This window comes from Staurois parvus, unplaced genomic scaffold (assembly GCF_062004578.1).
Source record: "Staurois parvus isolate SC_StPar_1 unplaced genomic scaffold, SC_StPar_1.0 ptg000362l, whole genome shotgun sequence".
NCBI lineage: Eukaryota > Metazoa > Chordata > Amphibia > Anura > Ranidae > Staurois > Staurois parvus.
Window position 1 is genome coordinate 9,205,883 of NW_028318158.1, and position 22,979 is coordinate 9,228,861.

The 22,979-nt window shown below is 44.0% G+C and overlaps 1 protein-coding gene and 1 long non-coding RNA gene across 2 annotated transcripts in view; one reads left to right on the plus strand and one right to left on the minus strand.

The window, feature by feature from the left end:
- LOC149456419 (uncharacterized) lies at positions 1 to 16,377 on the minus strand. Its single transcript, XR_016313888.1, has 3 exons — positions 16,253 to 16,377; positions 3,171 to 3,270; positions 1 to 464 (listed from the first exon to the last, which is right to left on the minus strand). It is a non-coding gene; the product is annotated as an uncharacterized LOC149456419 (long non-coding RNA).
- The window catches only part of H3-3A (H3.3 histone A), a 19,748-nt gene continuing 12,506 nt past the window's right edge, over positions 15,738 to 22,979 (plus strand). Inside the window, exons 1-2 of the mRNA XM_089685093.1 lie at positions 15,738 to 15,866; positions 17,162 to 17,316. Of these exons, the coding sequence (XP_089541219.1) occupies positions 17,189 to 17,316 (128 nt within the window). The 5' untranslated portion in view covers positions 15,738 to 15,866; positions 17,162 to 17,188. The remainder of the gene's footprint in view (positions 15,867 to 17,161; positions 17,317 to 22,979) is intronic.

Here is a 22,979-nt window from a genome sequence, read left to right on the forward strand (position 1 = left end):
TTTGACAAGTCATTTATTAAAAGAAAAAACCAAAAGAATGTCCCCCACCGTAGATCCAACATCAATCACGATGCCCCGAGGACATCATGCATGTGACCCCACCCTAATCTTACTTCCTATTGCATCTTCCCAGCAGGAGACAGACAGCAAACACCTACTTGACAGAGGTTTTAAAAAACGTGGCAATTTATACACTTTTAAGCCAGTTATTCTGATTCTTGCAAAAGCCAAGCCTTGACTGATCTTTATTATGACTGGAAGTAAAAAATAAATACATAGAAGTTACACAGAAACCCTGGCAAGTTTTCCAGTGTTTGTGCTTTATTTCCTGCTGACAGGTAATGGACTTGCCAGGAAGCATGCTTCTTTGAATAGGAGTAATACTATGTAGTGTGCTTGATTCATTTATCACAGGATGTGGCTTCAGCTTGACTTGTCATCCTCACATCAAAGTACACTGGTTTCTTGAAAAAAAAAAAAAAAACCCAAATGAGAATCTCAATTGCTGTAATTAGTCCTTTCTTTTGTGCATGCCAGCTCCAGTGACAGGTGTCACCTGTGTCTCTCCACTAGCTGGAACTAATTTCCAGGGACCATCCCTGGAATTCCCTAATGTGTGCTGAAGGATGTCAGTTTTCATATTTGAGCAGCTCTAAGGCTTATTTCAGGCAGATGATTTCAAACAAACCTTTGATGACTCCCGTAGCTTCTTAATAGCCAGCCACTAGCGGCACAAGGCTTGTGACAACAGGCTTTTGTTCGCTTCAAGCAGCTTTTGCATTCTTATACAAGTCTGTTAAAATGCAAAATCCACTTTAAGCAGCTAAAATGCAGGTGAGCAAGAGGTCTCCTTCAGGTCAGATGCATGTGTCAATGAATTCTGAATGATCTCAGAAGAGTCTCTGACTGATGCCCTCGATACATGCCCAGAGTACATCAACATGGGCCCTAACATGCTTACATATCACCTTTCCTATGGAGGAAGAGACGAATGCTTGAAGACATTGAAGGAGATTGCTGCATTGGGATGGAAGAAAGATAGACAATACAGGTCCCCAGAGAGGTAAATATAATACCTCTACTGTTGCAGTCACTTTTCATCCATATTTTTGGCTAACCCCTTCTCACCCAGCCCCAGTGTCCCTTTAACTAGGCTATTATGCCTGGGGCACGGGAAGGTCTGCCTGATCACATGACCACTGTGATTGGCTGTCAAAGTGGTCACATAATGGGGAGCTGATCCCATCTTTGACAGCTCATCATCTGTGCTGGGAGCGCACGCTCAGCACAGAAACCTCTACTGCTTATGGACACATATGTGTGGCATTTGGGCATTAAAGCCCATCCCCTTTGCTACCACATATATGCATTAGGTAGGCGGAAATAGTATAACTGCTTTGCTGCTAGAGAAATTTTTTTGTTAGGAGAAAAAAAATCTACATTTTGGCTATAAAATTACTTAAAATTCCAAGAATGTTATATTATTAAAATAAAAAGGTGTTAGTTACCTTTAGGAATAAAATAGTAGTAGTTGCAATTTTTAATGCACACACATAATCCAGTACCCTTTTTTTGGTCAAAATATTAAAATTGGAGTTGCATTGAGTAAATAGATACCAAACATGTCAACTCTGAAAATTGTGTGCACTCATGATTGTTCATACATTGTTTCAAGCTAGATCAATGTAACTATAAAAAAAGCCATACCTAAACTGCAGCTTTAAAGTGATATTAAAGGCATTTAAAAAAAAATAACAAACGTGGTATACTTACCTGCTCTGTGTAATGTTTTTGCACAGAGCAGCCCCAATCCTCCTCTTCTTGGGTCCTCCGCCAGCGCCCCTGGCTCCTCTCTCCTGCCAAGTTCCCCAAGAGCAAGCAACTTGATATGAGGGCACCCAAGCAGGCTCGCTCCTGAGCCGCTGCTCTGCGTGTCCATTCAGCTGTGGTTCGGCTTGCCCCCTCTATCTCCTCATTGGGTTCACTGGCTGTGACTGAAAGTCAATGGCTCCCGCTGCTGTCAGCCAATAAGTAGGGAGAATCCCTGGAGAGCTGAGACTCTTGTGCACATCGCTGGATCACAGTGGGGCTCAGGTAAGTATTAGGGGGGGCTGCTGCACACAAAAGGTTTTTTACCTTGATGTATAGAATGCATGAAGGTAAAACACTTTAAGCCTTTACAACCACTTTAAACACTGATCTGTAAATGAGTTCTCAGTGATTTTCTGTAGGCTGCAGTGAAGGAGTAGTTAAAATAATAAGCACCTGTATCCCAGTTTGGTAAGTATGTTATGACAGGGAAGATAATGCTTCTTGGTCCTCAGAGACATTATTGTACATGACTAGGTAGAATACCTTTTTAAACCTGCCTCCTCCCTGTGGATTGAGGGAATCTTACCTTTTAACAGAAAATGTGTGAATGAGAAAGTACAGGTTCCAACAGTGGCTGTCGGCGTGTAGTTCTCTCCACAGAGCCATGGTAATTCATTGAATTTTCCTTTCAGTATATCTGATTGCTTCTACAAGCAAGATAGACTGACAAATCTGCAGGAGACCTGCATGGCACCAGCGATCTACTGATGTGCATTTTTTTACCAAAAGGTGAACTTATTCCTTAAGCACTTTACAAACAGGTTTTGGTTAAATGAGCTGTGAAGCGCTTTCCAGTTCCAGAGTTATTATCATTGTCCATTGGGAAGGCTATAGACGTTAACTGCAGAGTTTTGGTGCGATAGTAACAGGTACAGGGGCGGACTGACCATTTGGAAACTTGGGCACTGCCAGAGGGCCCGGGGTCAGTAGGGGGCCCCATGAGATGCCCCTGGTACCTTTTTCATAGGCTTTTTTGAGTTTGGGCGAGGACACAGGGGCCCCATGATCCCCTATTGCCCGGGGGCCCCATGAGTTGTCAGTCCGCCCCTGAACAGGTATTAACAAGCCTTGGTCAGTGACTGTTAACCCCATTGACTCAAAATTCTGAATTGTATTGAAAACATCTGTTGATATGCATCCCAATGCATTGAAATGCATGTCAGCGCAGAAAGGAAAAGCATGTTGATGCACCTACCTAACACTACAGAAAACACACCTCTAACCACACTCATAGGTGTAAATGGGCCCTTAAAGCAGTATTAAAGCCAAGACCAAAAATGTAATAAATTGCAGCTTACTAATCATAAGATGTGGCGACTGCATCAGTTTTCTTTTCTTTGGCTTTTTTCCTCTCTGTTTTCACCTGGTGATCTGACCAGTGACACACGTCTTGTATATCTGGAGGAATAAGCACAGGAGGCACAGCAGACAGCAGTATGGTCAGTCTGGGGGGAGTGTTAAATGTACCAGCAGATTTAAATATAATAACAAATTGAAGCCAAACTCCAGCTCACACTTTATAATCAGTTACAGTAACAACTTTTTTTCCTTTTAGGATAAAGGTTTTACATGAATAAATAAAAGTTGTTCATTTTATTTACCCCTGCCAGTGTTAACTGGATTGTCTCATCCATGTAAACTGATGCATTCTGCTGAAGAGTCTGAAAAACAACAGATGTGCTGGCTGGATCACCAGATGAAAATAGAAGAAAGATAGCCCAAAAATAAAAACTAATGCTGCCATCACATCTAAGAACCGGAAAGCTGAAATATAATAAATGTTTGTTTTGGGTTTTACCTAAGTTCCAACAGTCCAAGGTCCAAGAGGCCCCTCCCCAGCATCAGCATCTTCTCTTCAGCTTCTTTCAGATGCCACTCTTCAGCCATTTTAATTGACTGGCAAAGTATGGCGTCACTCCTGCACATGTGTGGGAGTGCAGTTATCCCTGCACACTAACTGTGTGTTAGAATGTACCCTGAGCTGCGGATGCACAGCTCAGTGTACATTTGTTAGAGGATTGCGACTAGGTAGGTGAGTGTACTTTATTGCTGAAGAGAGATTGCATGTCTCTCTTCTGTAATAAAAGCATGCCTGTTCACAGTTTTTAACTTGTTATATTTAGTTCCACTTCAAAATATGTATACTGTGAATTTGAAAAAAAATTTGATTGGGGTGGATGAGGGACAGCAAAAATTGTTGGGCATTAAGAGATAATATGGTTACTGTGGGTTACTGTCCTATGCACATTATCATTGCTATTTGTGTGTGTGTTGTGTTAAGCAAGTTGTACAAAACTAACGTGTCAGGGGTGCTTTTATGCTACTCAATTACCTTTACAATTATTAATAGAAAACAACTGTCAAAAACAGAAAATAGGTACTGTATGTGATGGAAGCTGCTGGTTGTACAACACAGCTTTCTAAGGAAATGCCATGTGGGTTACAACGTACAGTGCAAAATAGATACAGGTGTAGCTAGAACATATTGCACATACTAAGAAAAAAACATGATGGGGGAGATTTACTAAAACTGGAGCACTCAGAATCTGGTGCAGCTGTGGATGATAACAAATCAGCTTCCAACTTCAGCTTGTTCAGTTACCCCTGGTTCACATATATGCGGTTGCGCGGGCACGAGGGCCCATTCATTTGAATGAACTCCTGTGCCCCGTGACACGCAGGGAAAAAGTCCCTGCACTTCTGAAAACGCAGCCTGCACAGGAACCTCGTTTCCCAGTACAGTTGCGTTTTCCAGTGCGGGCGGAGTGCCTGCGGGTCCGCATTCCTCTGTGCGGATGCAGGGATTTTTGTGCGGATCCACAGCGGCACCACCCGCACATATGTGAACCAAGCCTTAGGCTTTGGCAATCAAAGCTGGAAGCTGATTGGTTTCTATGCAGAGCTGCACCAGATTTTGCATGTTCCAGTTTTAATGAATTCCAAACAAGATTATGATGTTCAACTGCTTATATGCCTAGGAATTCAGTAAAGGACTGCAAAATTGGAAATATATCAGTTATGCAGCTGATTATTAGTAACTACTATACATTTCGTTGATAAGATTGCTGGTGATTAAAATAGAACTATGGCCTTCCATTAAGAAAATATGTGCTGCAGCACTTAATTGTAAGTGCAAGGTCCTTGCAAAGTCCCATAATTACCTGTTTATCTTGCTAGTGAAGTCCACCTAATGCAGCTTACTGTGATGAGGTGACAACAGTGCTACACTCAGAGCAGAGTTGGCACTCTTTTTTTTGCTGCAATACTCACCTTCATTTCACTGCTGTCACCACAGTACTTCTTTTCAACCACTGGGTGTTCACAGTCTAATGGACAGCATCATTTAACCCACTTCCTATGGGCCCAGGCTGTTATGGACCTGCCCTGGCCTGTGACCTACACTATATTGCCAAAAGTATGGGGACACCCCTCCAAATCATTGGATTCAGGTGTTCCACTCACCTCCATGGCCACAGGTTATAAAATCAAGCACCTAGGCATGCAGACTGCTTCTACAAACATTTGTGAAAGAGAGGGTCACTTTAAAGAGCTCAGTGAATTCAAGTGTGGTACTGTGATAGGTTGCCACCTGTGCAATAGGTCCATCCATGAAATTTCCTTGCTACTAAATATTCCACAGTCAACTGTTAGTGGTACTATAACAAAGCGGAAGCAACTGGGAACAACAGAATCTCAGCCACGAAGTGGTAGGCCACGTAAAATGACAGAGCGGGGTCAGCACACGCTGAAGCGCACAGAGCGCAGAAGTTGCCAACTGTCTGCAGAGTCAATTGCTAAAGACCTCCAAACTTGGTGTGGCCTTCAGATTAGCACAACAACAGTGCAAAGAGAGCTTCATGGAATGGGTTTCCATGGCCGAGCAGCTGCATCCAAGTCTTACATTACCAAGTGCAATGTAAAGCATCGGATGCAACGGTGTAAAGCATGCGCCACTGGACTCTAGAGCAGTGGAGACGTATTCTCTGGAGTGACAAATCATGCTTCTCTGTCTGGCAATCCAATGGACATGTCTGGGTTTGGTGGTTGCCAGGAGAACGGTACTTGCCTGACTGCACGGTTTCAACTGTAAAGTTTGGTGGAGGGGGATTATGGTGGGGAATTGTTTTTCAGTAGTTGGGCTTGGCCCTTTGTGGGAACACAAAGTTTGGGGATGGCCCCTTCCTGTTCCAACATGACTGCACACCAGAGCACAAAGCAAGGTCCATAAAGACATAGTTATGAGAGCCCTGACCTTAAACTGATAGAACACCTTTGGGATGAATTAGAGCGGAGACTGCAAGCCAGGCCTTGAAGAATGGTCAAACCTTCCCATAGACACACTCCTAAACCTTGTGACCAGCCTTCCCAGAAGAGTTGAAGCTGTTATAGCTGCAAAGGGCGGGCCAGCTCAATATTGAACCCTACGGACTAAGACTGGGATGCCAATAAAGTTCATGGGCATGTAAAGGCAGACGTACCAATACTTTTGGCAATATAGTGCAACCATGAAGGAGAAGCAGTTATTTTTTTAGCTGTCTGTAAGGGTTTCTTATTAAAACACTTTAAAATAATTTATCCAGTCAGGTATCAGCAACAGTAATAGTAAAACTGAGATGTAGCAGTATTTTGGTTATTTGGGTCAGTAGTCTGGTCTTCTGATTCAGTTTAGAGTAGCAGTGTGTAGTCAAGTACCAGTAAAGGTTTCTATCATTGGGTGGTAGTAGTAGTAATATACAGGTCCCCTCAGTCTTCGCGTACTACTAGTAATACTATACAGGTCTCTTTAGTAACTGAGTACTACTACAAACTACTACTCCTCATTTACTAAGAAGACCTTTATATTATCACTACTACTCACTGAGTTGTAGTATTAATATAAAGGTATTCTTAGTAATTTAGGAGTAGTAGTAGTTGTAATAATAATAATAATAATAATAAACAGGTCCTCTCAGCTATTGAGTAGTAGTAGTTATGTACAGGTCTCCTCTTTGATTAGGTAGCAGTAATGATCATGTCAGATAACAAAGTAAAAATAAGAGCTGTGTTTCTCACAAACTGGTAAGTTATACCACTAGTGCTGGGATAGCACTGCTGAAGTGAATGCATTGGTTTTATTTGCTTTTCATGCTTTTTTAATAAATGGAATTATGCAATGTCTTATCTCGATCCAGTGTTGTGGCTGCCTGCTGCGGCGATTGCCTCTGTTCCTCTTCCCACAGGACACAGAGGCAGCAATGGGAGCCATTGACTTCTGCTGCTATCAATCAAATCTTGTGAGGGTGGATGAGGCTGAGACGTGCTCTTTGTGTCACATACTGTAGCTTGCTATGGGGGCACACATGGAAGAGGAGGAGCTGAGAGCGCTGGCAGAGGACCCCAGAAGAGGAGATTTGGGGCTGCTCGGTGCAGTACCATTGCACAGAGAAGGTAAGTATACATGATTACTATTTTCAGAAAACAAATCAAGTCTTTACAACTGCTTTAATTAAAGTGCAAAAAAATGTGCAAATCAAATGTTGTCAAATAATATCTTCACCCTAAATAAGCTATGGGCAGCACAGTGGCTAAATGGTTAGCACTTCGGCCTGGCAGTACTAGGGTGGTTGGTTCAAATCCCAGCCACGGCAACTCCTGCCTGGAGTTTGCATGTTCTCCCTGTGCCTGCTTGGGTTTCTTCCGGGTACTCCGGTTTCCTCCCACACTCCAAAGACATGCTGGTTGGTGAATTGGATCCTGTCTAAATTGTCCCTAATATGAGTACGTATGAATTTAAGTTAGGGACCTTAGATTGTACGCCCCTTGAGAGTTAGGGACTGATGTGAATGTACAATATATATATGTAAAAGCACTGTGTAAATTGACGGCACTATATAAGTACCTGAAATAAATAAATAATAAAAATGTGACATAAAATAAACAGTATACAGTAGGTATATCAACAAAACATAAGACAAATATTAAGAAAGAGCAACCAATATAAAGTCCACATATCACGTGACCAAAACCAATTTTTTTCTAACAATGGCAATATCTTTCAAATCATTACCGCGCTCTAATACCATGTGCACATGTTATGAGAGTGGGCAAACCAGCAACCTAATACACATAATTGTCAGTATACCTCAGTGGCTCACAAGTTAATTAGTACTCATATTTTAATGGCAATATCTTGCCCCCAGTGCAAGCATCTTGTGCTGATGGCACTCAGCAAGGAGGAGGGGTCACAAGTGCGGGCAGGAGATCCGAGAAGAGCAGTATCAGGACTGCTCTGTGCAAAACCATTGCACAGAGCAGGTAAGAATGACAATTTTGTTATTTTAAAGGAAAAATAAATAAACATTGGAACCACTTTAAAGCAGAGCTATAGGCAAAACTTTTTTTTCATTTTGGATAGAGTAAGTGAGGGTTAAAAACCCTGTAAGCTTTATTCTTGCCATCATTGTCCCATTGAGGAGATTTACTTTCACTTCCTGTCCCACAGCTAAACAGGAAGTGTGAAGAACTCCCTGCTAATTAATCTATTGGGGACCCCCGGGTCACCAGAACTAGTGTCCCCCATTTGAAGATTTACCCTCTTTTCTGGGGACAAATGCCAAAATTTGGGATTTTCTTTTACTTTCATTTTCAATGATACCGGTAAACAGGACAAATAAAGAGGGGGAATCTCCCTAATGGGGACACAGACAGCAATAAAACTGGAACAGATGTTCTAATCCCTCTCCACTCTATCCAAAACGAAAAAAAAGTTTTGCCCTTACTTATACTTTAAATGAGAATCAAATGCTACCATGTCACTGTGCAGCCTGTGTAAACTTCAGTGCTCTGACACCACAAGTACACACCACCTCCTTACAAGACAATATGACCTCCTAATGCTGAGGTCAAATGGCAGTTCAGGATAAAACCACGCAACAAGGTCGCCAGGCCGCCATAAGGATAAATGTAATCACTCCGCGGCAGCAGTTTTACCAAGAGCTCAATCCTTTCCGGATGATGTTGCCAGCACCCCCCACCGATCACAATAGTGTTATGGCTCCAAATGACGTGGAGGAAAATATAGGAGCTATAGTGCATTGATGCAGTTCCGGCACCTTCAGCACCAAATGGGGTGCTGGGGTTTGCTGGAGGGTCTACTGATGCCAGCTGCTGAGGGATCTATTGTCACTGGGGATCATTTGTTGCTGGGGATATCTATTGTTGCTGGTTGTGGATTTATGTTTGCTGAAATGATATTATGTTGCTATGGAGCTAATTGTTGCTGGGAAGGATCTACTGTTGAGGGAGGGGTCTATTGTCCTTGTCTGCTGGAGGGTCTATTAATGCTGGCTGCTGGTAGACCTACTGTATTGTCACAACAAAAATAGTTGGGGTCTATTATTACTGGGGGGGTCTATTGTTCTTGGAGGGGGGGGGTATTTTGATGCTGGTGGTCTATTGTTGCTGGGGGAGGGATATCTATTATTGTTGAGAGGGATCTATCACTGCTGGATAGGAAGTTGTTCCTGGCTGTAGTGGATTGTGCTTGGAGGTGGGTAAGGGGACGGAGACAAGTGGTGACTCGGAAACAGACAGTGCATGCTCCTATTATATGAAAAAAAAATCCCAGGCGAGATGATATCACAGTCAAGGCCCTGCCCAACTAGTTTCATTGCACAGGGCGTCTCCAGGGGACTTTATAGTGGTTGCACTTTCTTTCAGTTTGCTTTATGTTTTGTTGATATACATACACTGTTTATTGTAAGTCATGTGGAATTCATATAGGGTAGAGTTATTGTAATTATTGGACAGCATTGTATTTGCACATCTTTTGCACTTTGATGAATGTTTTGTGGTGGGTTTAGTCATTCACAATATATTTTGGCTGACTTTTAAAGGGACAGTGCAACTATGTTTACCTAATGAGAAGTAGTAGCAGAGTGTAGATTGTGACTTTGTGTTTGTACACACATTCCTGAGCTCTGATGAAGAACTTGCATTATTCCTGATTGGCTAGGACACACTGATGTCAGTCACTTTTCATTTGTGTGTTGCAGCCAGCGGCAGATGCCTGTGCGCTCTTTCCGGCAAGCAAGGACAGTGAGATTCCCTCTTCCCCTCCCAGGCTTCTAAGCTCCCAGAAAAATGCCTGTAATGGCTCCAGATCCTAATCCTGTCCTTCCTGGCTTCCCATGGCACAGCAAAATCCGGATCCCTTCAGTCAGTTAGTTAGTGAGTGGTAATAGCAATCTCCAGGTCCACTCAGCAGTTCTTTATTGAGTAGTATTAGTAATATACAGGTCTCCTCAGTCATTGAGTAGTATTAGTAATATACAGGTCTCCTCAGTCATTGAGTAGTATTAGTAATATACAGGTCTCCTCAGTCATTGAGTAGTATTAGTAATATACAGGTCTCCTCAGTCATTGAGTAGTATTAGTAATATACAGGTCTCCTCAGTCATTGAGTAGTATTAGTAATATACAGGTCTCCTCAGTCATTGAGTAGTATTAGTAATATACAGGTCTCCTCAGTCATTGAGTAGTATTAGTAATATACAGGTCTCCTCAGTCATTGAGTAGTATTAGTAATATACAGGTCTCCTCAGTCATTGAGTAGTATTAGTAATATACAAGTTTCCTCAGTCATTGAGTAGTATTAGTAATATACAAGTTTCCTCAGTCATTGAGTAGTATTAGTAATATACAGGGCTCCTCAGTCATTGAGTAGTATTAGTAATATACAAGTTTCCTCAGTCATTGAGTAGTATTAGTAATATACAGGGCTCCTCAGTCATTGAGTAGTATTAGTAATATACAGGTCTCCTCAATCATTGAGTAGAGGGGGCAATCTACAGGTCCCCTGGACAGTTATTCATTGAGCAGTATTAGTATTATACAGGTCTCCTCATTAAATGAGTAGTATTAGTAATATACAGGTCTCCTCATCATTGAGTAGTATTAGTATTATACAGGTCTCCTCATTGAGTAGTATTAATAATATACAGGTCTCCTCAATCATTGAGTAGTATTAGTAATATACAGGTCTCCTCAGTCATTGAGTAGTAATAGTATTATATAGGTCTCCTCAATCATTGAGTAGTATTAGTAATATACAGGTCTCCTCAGTCATTGAGTAGTAATAGTATTATATAGGTCTCCTCAATCATTGAGTAGTATTAGTAATATACAGGTCTCCTCAGTCATTGAGTAGTAATAGTATTATACAGGTCTCCTCAATCATTGAGTAGAGGGGGCAATCTACAGGTCCCCTGGACAGTTATTTGTTGAGCAGTATTAGTATTATACGTAGTTCTGATCAGGTCCCCTCAGTCAGTAATTCAGTAGTAGTAGCAATGATCAGGTCCCCTCAGTCAATTATTGATTAGTAGTATTAGTAGTAGTAACGATAAGGTCTTCTCCATCTGTTATTGAGTAGTAGGCATAAAGATCAGGTCCCTCTAGCCAGCCATTGAACAGTAGTAGTGATGATCAGGTCCTCTCAGTCAGCCATTGATTAATAGTAGTAACAATCAGGTCCCCTCCTCAGTCAATCATAGAGTACTAGTATTAGTTAAGATCAGGTCCCCTCAGTCAGTAATTCAGTAGTAGTAGTAGCAATGATCAGGTCCCCTCAGTCAGTCTTTGATTAGTAGTTGTAATGATGAGGTCTCCAAAGTCAGCCATTGAGTATTAGTAGTGTACAAAGGATGTCTTTGTGTATACAGACTCCTGAGCTGTCATGTAGTAGTAGTAGTAATAAGTTTGTACTTATTATATAGTCAGTCGTTGAGTAATAGAAGTAATGATCAGGTCCTCTCAGTCAGTCACTGAGTAATAGTAGTAGACCCCGAGGAAGTCACGAGACCACGTGACGTAACGCGTTGGTACGCCGATACGCAGCTTCCGGTTTTTGAAGTGACGCACTTCCGGACGCCATCTTGAAAACTCCCAGGAAGTACCACATGAATGCAGTTTACCCATGCAGGGGAGAGGAAGAGGCTGTATTGTAATGTGAGTAACTTCTTTTCATAAATAAATGAACTGCGAGCTTGATTTACTACACTATAGAGGATCTCTTTCTTTGCTCACTAATATGTGAGTGAGACTTCACAGAAAATCTGTTTAGAGGACCTTAAAGGTCACAGAGGAGAAAGTTTGGAGGAGGCATAATAGGAGAACTACTTGGGAAGGAGATTTACCAGACAGGATTGTTGAGGATCCAGGGTGATCCTGAAGGCTTTCTGGCCCTTAGGGGTTGCAGAAAGGAGGTGAGGAGGCACTGCAGCTGGAGTGGAAAAGTGTATTGGCACTTACACGATTGAGCACCAATTGCACATTGCATGTGTATGTCGTATCACTTATTCAAACACAGGACTTATATATTTATGTGTTCATTTATGAGATTTGAAGTGGCACTATCCCATGATATATGTCTTTTATTTTAATATTGTTGAGTTATTTGCTGGCACGTGTGTAGGGCACGAAGATGAATTTGTCACTTTAAGATATGTTATATGTTTTACATTTAATTTTTTATGCTTTTAGTCACTATTCACACGTAGGTGTGTTTGACTTGTTTAGCCCATGAATTTTAATTTATGGTGATTTAGTTTATTAGCGCTGCACTATTATTTATATATATATTTTCTACACTGAGTATTAGTATTAGTAATGATCAGATTCCATCAGTCAGTCAATGGGGTTGATTTACTAAAGGTAAATAGACTGCACTCTGCAAGTGCAGTTGCTCGTGAGCTTAGTAAATGAGGGGATGTTTTTTATTTTCCTTGCATGTGATTGGGTATTCTTTGCAAAGTAAAGCTTCACCTCATTTGCTAAGCTCTGAAGCAACTGTACTTGCAGAAACAATGTACCGGTAATTAGAAGTCTCAGTAGTAGCAGTGGAGTGCAGAGCATGTGTTTGTGTTTGTACACACAGTGGGAGCTGTCATTGGTTAGTAGTATCAGAAGTGATGAGTCAGCCCCCCCCCTCATTGAGGAGCCTCAGTAGTAGTATCAGTCGTATCAATATTAGTAGTAGTGTAAAGCAGAGCATGTCTTTGTGTTTGTATACACACTCCTGAGCTGTTATTGAGTAGTAGTCGTGTCAATAGTATCATAGTTGCCAACTGTCACAGATTTCCCGGGACAGTCACAAATTTTTAAATGATGTCCCATCATGCCTCAGCCCCGGCCTGTGTCCCAGAAATCTGACATCAGGGCAGGGGTCCCGGCCAGTGTGCCGGAAATCTGAGATCAGGGCAGGGGTCCCGGCCAGTGTCCCGGAAATCTGAAATCAGGGCAGGGGTCCTGGGCCAGTGTCCCAGAAATCTGAGATCAGGGCAGGGGTCCCGGCCAGTGTCCTGGATATCTAAGATCAGGGCAGGGGTCCCGGCCAGTGTCCTGGAAATCTAAGATCAGGGCAGGGATCCCGGGCCAGTGTCCCAGAAATCTGAGATCAGGGCAGGGGTCCCGGCCAGTGTCCTGGAAATCTAAGATCAGGGCAGGGATCCCGGGCCAGTGTCCCAGAAATCTGAGATCAGGGCAGGGGTCCAGGACAGTGTCCTGGAAATCTGAGATCAGGGCAAGGGGTCCCAGCCAGTGTCCCGGAAATCTGAGATCAGGGCAGGGGTCCCAGCAATCTGAGATCACGGCAGGGGTCCCGGCTAGTGTCCTGGAAATCTGAGATCAGGGTGGCGGCAGCAGCAGATAGGGGTTCCTATTGCAAGAGCCTAGAGTAGTTAAAAGATTAAAAACTGTCCTTGCCTTTTTTGCTCAGGGGAAAAGGGGGGGTAATGGCAGACTGGGGATTATTTCCATTTTCGGGTGCAGCGGAGTAATCTGTAGCACAGCTGTTTCCTCTTAGTAAACTAAACTCCCAGACACTTTTGTATCAATCCGCCAGATTGCTCCGGTGGATTGATGTAGAAGAGGCCATTAGTTTAATGCATGGAAGCCGCAACACTGCAGATTAGTCTGCAGCACCTGAAAATGGAGAAATTGTCCCCAGAAAAGTTGTTCATCTTTTAACTACTCTAAGCTCTTGCAGAATTAGGAACCCCTATCTGCCGCTGCCCCCACCCTGACCTCGGATTTCCAGGACACTAGCATCATGTGTCTTCTCCATCCTGTCAACTCCATCCTACAAACACACACCTCCATCCTACACTGTACATTCCCTATTTAACTTTACCACATTCTGTACTATGTAAATCATCTCAAACTCTATAAACCACACCCCCTGTAAGCCATGCCCAATATTTGGCATATTTTAAACCACGCCCACTCCCCCATGGCTACAACCACACCCATAACATATGAATGCCCCGCTCCTAATTACAGAGGATTTCCTGCCACACAGAAAAAGTTTCCCATAAAAGTTTTCAAATGTTGGCAACTATATAGTGTTAGTATTAGTAGTAGTATTAGTAGTGGTGTCAGTATTAGTAGTAGCGTTGTCGGTGTCAGTATTATTAGTGGTGGTGTCAGTATTATTAGTGGTGTCATTATTAGTAGTAGTGGTGTCAGTGTCAGTATTAGTAGTAGTGGTGTCAGTATTAGTAGTAGCGTTGTCGGTGTCAGTATTATTAGTGGTGGTGTCAGTATTAGTAGTAGTGGTGTCTGTCAATATTAGTAGTAGCGGTGTCGGTGTCAGTATTATTAGTGGTGTCAGTATTATTAGTGGTGGTATCAGAATTATTAGTGGTGTCGGTGTCAGTATTAGTAATGGTGTCAATACTATTAGTGGTGTCAGTGTCAGTATTAGTGTCAGTATTATTAGTGGTGGTATCAGAATTATTACTGGTGTCAGTATTATTAGTGGTGTCCGTGTCAGTATTATTTGTGGTGGTGTCAGTATTATCAGTGGTGGTGTCAGTATTAGTAGCGGTGTCAGTATTATCAGTGGTGGTGTCAGTATTAGTAGCGGTGTCAGTATTAGTAGCGGTGTCAGTATTATCAGTGGTGGTGTCAGTATTAGTAGCGGTGTCAGTGTTAGTAGTGGTGTCGGTATTATCAGTGGTGGTGTCAGTATTAGTAGCGGTGTCAGTGTTAGTAGTGGTGTCGGTATTATCAGTGGTGGTGTCAGTATTATCAGTGGTGGTGTCAGTATTAGTAGCGGTGTCAGTGTTAGTAGTGGTGTCTGTATTATCAGTGGTGGTGTCAGTATTAGTAGTGGTGTCAGTATTAGTAGTGGTGTCAGTATTATCAGTGGTGGTGTCAGTATTAGTAGTGGTGTCGGTATTATCAGTGGTGTCAGTAGTGGTGTCAGTATTATCAGTGGTGGTGTCAGTATTAGTAGTGGTGTCAGTATTAGTAGTGGTGTCGGTATTATCAGTGGTGGTGTCAGTAGTGGTGTCAGTATTATCAGTGGTGGTGTCAGTATTAGTAGTGGTGTCAGTATTAGTAGTGGTGTCGGTATTATCAGTGGTGGTGTCAGTATTAGTAGTGGTGTCAGTAGTGGTGTCGGTATTATCAGTGGTGGTGTCAGTATTAGTAGTGGTGTCAGTATTAGTAGTGGTATCGGTATTATCAGTGGCGGTGTCGGTATTATCAGTGGCGGTGTCAGTATTAGTAGTGGTATCGGTATTATCAGTGGTGGTGTCGGTATTATCAGTGGTGTCAGTAGTGGAGTCAGTATTATCAGTGGTGGTGTCAGTATTAGTAGTGGTGTCAGTATTAGTAGTGGTATCGGTATTATCAGTGGCGGTGTCGGTATTATCAGTGGTGGTGTCAGTATTAGTAGTGGTATCGGTATTATCAGTGGCGGTGTCGGTATTATCAGTGGTGGTGTCGGTGTTATCAGTGGTGGTGTCGGTGTTAGTAGTAGAGTAGAGCAGAGCAGAGCATGTCTTTGTGTTTGTACACACATCCCCAGCCCCGGGCCGGCCCTCCATTGTTCCTGATTGGTCGGCGGGCAGTGAGTGGGCGGTTCTCTGGGACACACCAACGTTCAGCCATTTTTCAATTGTTGCAGCCAGCAGCCGCCTGAGCTCTGTGTGTCTCCAGTAGCGGGGAAGGTAAGTTTCCCGCCCCCCTCCAGGACCCCCGAGCCCCCAGAGAACCCTCCGTCCCGGTGCCGGGTGTCCCCCATCTCCCGGCCGTCCTGTCCCCGGTCTCCCCCGCCCCCTCCCGGTATAAAGTTTGGAGGGTGTAGAGCGTCGGGGATGAGCGGCCCCCGTCCTCTGCCAGCTCTCCCTCCGCTCACCCCAGGCCGCCTTCACTCGATGAATTCTCCCGCTCTTTCCGCCCGGCGCCCCCCTCACCTGCACCAGGCTGGCCCTCACACCCCCAGCCAACCGGTGAGAGTGGCCCCGGGGGCCCCAGAGCGGATGAAAGTGGAGAAAATCGGGTGCAAAGCTCCCCCCGGTGTCCCCCGCTCCCCGGTAGTGTGCGGAGCTCTCACCATCTTGTCTTCTCAGTCCGGTCACCATCTTTCCTGCCTGGCTGGGAGGACACAGGAGGGAGGGGGGCTGGGGGCACCTTGTGAGGGAGGATGGTGGGGGTGATGATCCTTGTTACACCCCCCCCCCTCTTTTCTCTCTATTACCCCCCCCCGTACTGATTTGGGGGGGGGGGGTCCTACACGTGGGGTCTTTGCTGCATTGTGTGGATGGATACAATGTAACAACACCGGGAACTCCGACACTTCCAGCCAGGTGTGGGAATCCCAGCCCCCCCTCTTCCTGGATCCCTCACTACACACAGGGCCCCCCTCAAACTTTACCCTGGGGCCCCCTCTAACTGTTGGGGAGGGGGGGTCTAACCCGCTGGATGATGACATCATGGTGCTGGGGGAGGGGCGGTGAAGCAGCTGCTGGAGGAGAGTGGCAGTTGGCTGGAGTTTGCCCAGTGTGCCCGGTCCCAGATGGGGCCCCCCACCCCAGTATGGGGCCCCCGGAGCTGTGCCCCCCCCCCCCACATTGATCTCATCTGTCTGATGAGGGTGGAGGGATTTGATCGAATGTGTTCACCATGATAGCAGTGCAAGCAGATCCTGCAAAGTGTGATGAGACCAGGACCCCCCTCTCCTCCCTCCATGGTCGGGGTATGGGGGGGGTCAGGACTGCCTGCCCCCCACAATCTGCTCCTTGCCCTCCATGTAAATGAGGAAGTTGGGGGGGAGGGGGGAGGAGAGCTGAGCACACAGCAGCCAGCGAGCGCCACAGTTTGAATGTCGGTCATGTTAGGTGACTGGGAGCCGAGGAGATGTACGGAGCGCGGGGCTGGGAGGGGAGGAGAGGGGGGCACCTCATTGCCGCCTTATTTACAACATTTATTTGTATTTCCTGTCCCCTCCGCTCCCCCCGATCAGGTTTAGGACCCATCCGTCGTCGGTAAGATGGCCCGTACCAAACAGACCGCCCGTAAATCCACCGGAGGGAAGGCCCCCAGGAAGCAGCTGGCCACTAAGGCAGCGAGGAAGAGCGCGCCCTCTACCGGAGGGGTGAAGAAGCCTCACCGTTACAGGTAATGCGATCAGCCAGCGCGGGTGCCCGTGCCGCGCGACTGTCTCCGCGCATGCGCGGCACAATTTAGCCGCTTATTTTTGTTTTGGTGATGAATTCATGTGGGGGGACCGATGTTGTGCAGCGGCCAGACGAGGAGTGTGTGCTTCGCAGGGGAGGCTCTGATTCTAGCCTGCATGTACAACAAGAAAAAGTGCAGGAGTGTTATGTCATATTTTTTTTTTCTGCATGATTATTTGAGGGTGGCTTTATATGGATGAGCTGGTGACAGTGTGCGCTGCATCGTGCGATTATTCACTAGATGAACCATTCATGGAGCATTAACCGCACAAAATGCAGAATGGACAGCAAGCAGATGCGGTAATGGCAGTGATGGGGGACATGCAGATTTGCAGATTTTGGTCAAGTTTACATTTTTGTTTTTATTTTTATTTTTTTGTAGTGTTACTACTTTTTTTTTTTTTTTTTTTAATGGCTTGACATTTAAGCCTGTCGTTTCAATGTGCTGTTTGCCAAACCATTATTTTAATAATCCAGACCTGGCTGGGCTTGTTAAAGTATGGTTTGGGGCTCATTCTGCACATTTGATGTTTCGTTTTTTTTTTCTTCTCAGTCCGCCAGAATTGGCACAGTTCCCATTAGACTGGCGTTGTGCTGTGTGCTGCTCCGGAGCTGACCATAGAGGGCAGCAGAGTGCCATCAGCCAATATACACAGAGCTGTGGGTTTAACAAGTACAGCGCTGGAAGACAGTCGTAGAGGAGTGTCTGTGTGTGAGGATTCACATGCCACAGGGTTTTTTTTTTTTTCACCTAAGTTTACTTTACACCTGTGAGATATCTGCAGGGTGTTGATTCAGCCTTTTAGCAATACTTTCTAAATGTTTTTCAGGCTGGTAACACATCTGCTTGTCAGTGACCTTTAAGTTAAAGTGAAGCACAACTGCGGGCACACGCTTGGTTAATGCGTTCTAAGTGAGAATAAAGCAAGGTTTGGCCCTCTTGCTCAAAAATATTCCATCAAATTTAAAACTTTGTTGGAAAATATATGGGCAGCACAGTGGCTAAATGGTTAGCACTTCCGCCTGGCAGTACTAGGGTTTTTGGTTTGAATCCCAACCACGGCACCACCTGCTTGGAGTTTGCATGTTCTCCCTGTGTCTCTGTGGGTTTCCTCTGGGTACTCCAGTTTCTTCCCACACGCCAAAGACATGCTGGTAGGCTTATTGGATCCTCTCTAAATTGGCCCTAGTATATGTATGTATGAATGTGCGTTAGGGACCTTAGATTGTATGCTCCTTGAGGGTTAGGGACTGATGTGAATGTACAATATATATATGTAAAGCGCTGCGTAAATTGAAGGTGCTATATAAGTACCTGTCATAAAATAGATGATTTTGAAAGTACGAAACAATCTTTATTGCCCTTGTCTGTAGCCCTGTCAAAATTTTTTGTTGCTGTCTGGTAACTGACTAGGTCCATATCTTTGCGCATTGGGAACGCACACTTTCCCGACGCACAGGAAAATACACTGCCCTTTAGCAGACGCCTGTGGTGCCGTTAATTGTTAATGACACCCCTACGCATCTGTATATGTCAGGGGTGGGCAACTGTGGCCCTCCAGCTGTTGTAGAACTACAAGTCCCATGAGGCATTGCTAAACTGACAGTTACAAGCATGACTCTCGAAGGCAGAGGCATGATGGGACTTGTAGTTCACCAACAGCTGGAGGGCCACAGTTGCCCACCCCTGGTATATGTGCATATCAAACCACAAGGTGCTGAAGCATCATGCTGTTCAGTGTGCTACAGAGTCAGGGAATTCTTTTCTGCATTTCTTGCAGGTAGAGCAGCCCATTGAAATGAATAGGCTGCCTGCCGTTACGTCAGAAAAACACATGGAAACAAGCCCACTTTTGGTTGCAATCTGTAGATGAGAATGAACCTTAAGGCTTGATTCATGTTTGGCTTTTGCTTCCCTTCTGAAAAGCTGTCTTGGGTGGATCACTTTTCAAGAGGCATTGACAGATGGTGGGAAGGTGATATGTCGCCACCTTCACTGTCTGTTTTTAACCTTCAAAATGCCAACCCACAGCATTGCACATGGTTGTGGTGCAGTCCATTCGCTTGAAGAGGTGATGTTCGTTTGAGGTACTGCTCATCAAATGTGACATGGTGTTTAATTTTTGTTGTGATGCTTTGCATGTGTACAGTCCTGAGAAGCTTTTTTTTCTAGAAGAGCAGTATGAGTGCAGCTCAACAGCCTGCTTTTACCACACCCTGGCAGTCCTTGTGAATGAGCAATCTTGTAGATTTACCCTCTTTGTTTATCCTGGTGACTACTGTCATTAGGACAGAAAGATGACAGGAAATCCAAGAGTTTACAATTGTCACCAGAAGATGAATAGAGAAGTCTCAGTGGAGACACCTGGTGGTGGCAACTGTATAATAGAGGAGGTAAGAGAAAATCCTTCCAACAAAAGCAAAAAATAAACTGATGGAGGCTTTAATCATATGATAAAATGAATAATCCTGGCTTTACATACACTCAGCGTTTGCAGAAAAGACGTTCTGAAATATTTTCAGACACTGCTATTATGCAAATTGTATGTAAACATTTGGATGTTGTCAAAATAAATGGTGTTCTCACCTCAAATGCATTTTACTGTTCTGTAATGCATCTTGTTGTGTGCTTGAAACGTTTACCGTACACCATTCAAATGTCTTACTGACCATCTCATCACTGTACTGTACTTTAAGTCTTCTGTAAATATCTGCAGGTTTTAAGCCTCTTTTCACAAGAAACTTCATCAGCACACGCTGTTCCATGCACGCACGAACACTGTTGTCTGCCATCTTGATTACCGGTCTCTGGACTGGCCTGCAGCAATAAGACACACTTGCCACTCACTACTGCATGTGATAACTGCACACTAGCATCTCTTTTTCTATCTGTAAAATTAAAAGTCCCGGTTTGACATGAACACCCCTCGTATATGTGTCCAACGGTTGCAGCACTTGGGAGCTTTTATTGAAGTGAAGTCACAAAGTTTCATCGAAGTGTTTCATATGAAATGCTAGAATATTGGCCTGAAAGCGTTATTAAATGGCACACACAAAAAGTTATAAACAGGGACCCCCTATAGGTTTATGCTATAATATGTTAGTGTGCCCTGCACAGTAGCACATTATGAGAGATTTACCTGTTAAAGGATGCCCTCCAGTTATGAGCTGTCAGTGCTCAGACATTTTCATTTTCTCCCGGTCTTTCTCTAGGTTGAATGGCTGGCCGCGATGACGTCACTCCCGCACATGCTCACAGGAGTCACTTCATCACATCACAAAGCTGGTGCCATAAATGTTTTCTGAGCCGTGTAGTGTACATTACCGCTGACAGGCGGGGGAAGCATTTATGACAGAGTAGGCCATTAGGGTCTCTTCTGTCATAAAATCCCTGCCTGTTAGCATTTTTTTTTTTTTTTTTTTTATTTGAGTTTAATATCACTTGAAGTTAACCCTTTCAGGCTTTAAAACACATCTTTTTAATAAGTGAGCGTATTTGTGTAAATAGGAACCAGAAAAGAGAACAATGACCAGAGTAAGTATACACATAGGCAGTAATCTGTATTGAGAATGCAAATCCAAGGCAAATAAAACATTAATAAATTAAAGAAAAAAAAAGTCTTCCTCGGAGACCTAAAACTAAAAAACAAATCCTGATCAAAACCCGTAGGTAGTTTCTTTATACAGAGTTCTGCCTGTGTGTGCCTACCCTGGTGATGATTCTTATTTCTCATTCCTGTTTACATAAATATGCTTGTTAAATTGTTACTAGATGTGTTTGCAAGCCTGTCTTCATCTTGAAACTAACATTTCACTTGAAACTTTGTAAATTCTCTTCAATAAAATCTGTTGCGTGCTGCAGCTGTTGGTTGTTTTCTATATATGATTGGGAACACCTTACATGGAATTCGCTCCATCCAGTGAAGAGCAACTGACATTCACAGCTGAAGTGGGTGTACAGTACAGGGGCGGACTGACAACTCATGGGGCCCCCGGGCAATAGGTGATCATGGGGCCCCTGTGTCCTTGCCCAAACTCAAAAGAGCCTATGAAAAAGGTACCAGGGGCATCTCATGGGGCCCCCTACTTATCCCGGGCCCTCGGGCAGTGCCTGAGTTTCCAAATGGTCAGTCTGCCCCTAGTACAGTATGTATGTATATGTGTGTGTGTGTGTGTGTGTGTGTGTGTGTGTGTGTGTGTATATATATATATATAACAGGTATCTAGTGAGAAAAACCTTCAAATGTTCTGTTCCCTCTCTGATTTGCTGCTGAAAACATGTACTCCCTCCTTTTCCCATCCATAATCCAGTGCTTGCTGCGTGAGTGATGTAATTGCTGAGCTCCGTTGTGTGGAGTAGGTTTGCCTAGCCATATGCAAATACTGACATACAGGGAAGTTAGAATTCTTACAGGACCACTGTGACAGACCAAAAGGACGTTAGATCCTCTGAACATAAAATGTGGCTCCTATGCGTCTAAGAGCTTAGATGGATTTAAAGTGACTTTGGCATGAAGAAAGAATGGAAGCTGCCATTGCAGGCATTGGTTTTAAATTGCTTGATGCCTGGCTTTGTCTGACCTTCTTTCATTTAGAGTCCCTAACAAGCATGTTGTAAATGAGTGTTTGTGCTACTTCTCTATACTTTGGCAGGTCAGTGGCTTAGCCTTGAAGTCGCACACTGCTGAGAGCCTGAGCCAGCTGCTCCTGTCCTCTCCACAGTCCTGCTATCCAGTGAGTGCCGGAGAGGCAAAGCAGAGAGCGGTGCCTGACAGTCTCCGCTCAGATCAGCCTGAGATCTGAACGATAAGTGGTCGTGTCATCACTTAGCCCTAGTTCAGCAAACTTGTAGTGGGGAAACCTGTTAGGAACCCCAACCACATCCCTCTAAGAACTGACAGCATTAATGGCCACAAAGAATATAAATCCAGTTTTTATTCACCGAATAACTTTTGCAAACAAAGTTATCTTTTCTAAGTAGCAGTGACATAAGTGCTGCACTGTGCTGAGAGGAGCTGTGTTGGAGGGGGGAGGTGGAGTGAGAAAATGGTCAGTGATGTCAGTCTTAGAAGTATGAAGCACACTTCAGGCCAGATGTTGTCTCAATAGGGTGGATCATATTTGAAAATCTGGTCGTGTAGTGGCCAGTCAGTTGTCAGAAGTAGAGAGATTACATTGATCACTAGTGTTACTTCTCCTAACAAATGAGGCAGAGTTTGTGCATATTTAAGGCTTTTGATTTTTTTTGTTCTACATGGGATTCTCTTTTTAGGTTTCTTACTCACAGGTGTTCAGACTGGATCTGTTCAGTTTTTTTGACTGATCCAAACTGCACCGCAATGTAAGTTTATGGGCAGGCGTATGTAAACAAACGTATGTCCGCTAATTTCCGAGTTCCTTTTATAATCGCAAGAAAAAACTGAAAAGTTCTGCAACCTTTTCTGTTTTTGTGGACAAAAGCAAATGTCGTCTGTTTATGTCTGTTCTGTTTGTCCTTCCTTATTTATTTATTTATTTGTGTTGTCTGTTTTTAGACAAACATATTGTTTGTTTTTGTCACCTATGACTAGTTTCTGGGGTGGAAAGGTTGAGAGAGGGGGGTAG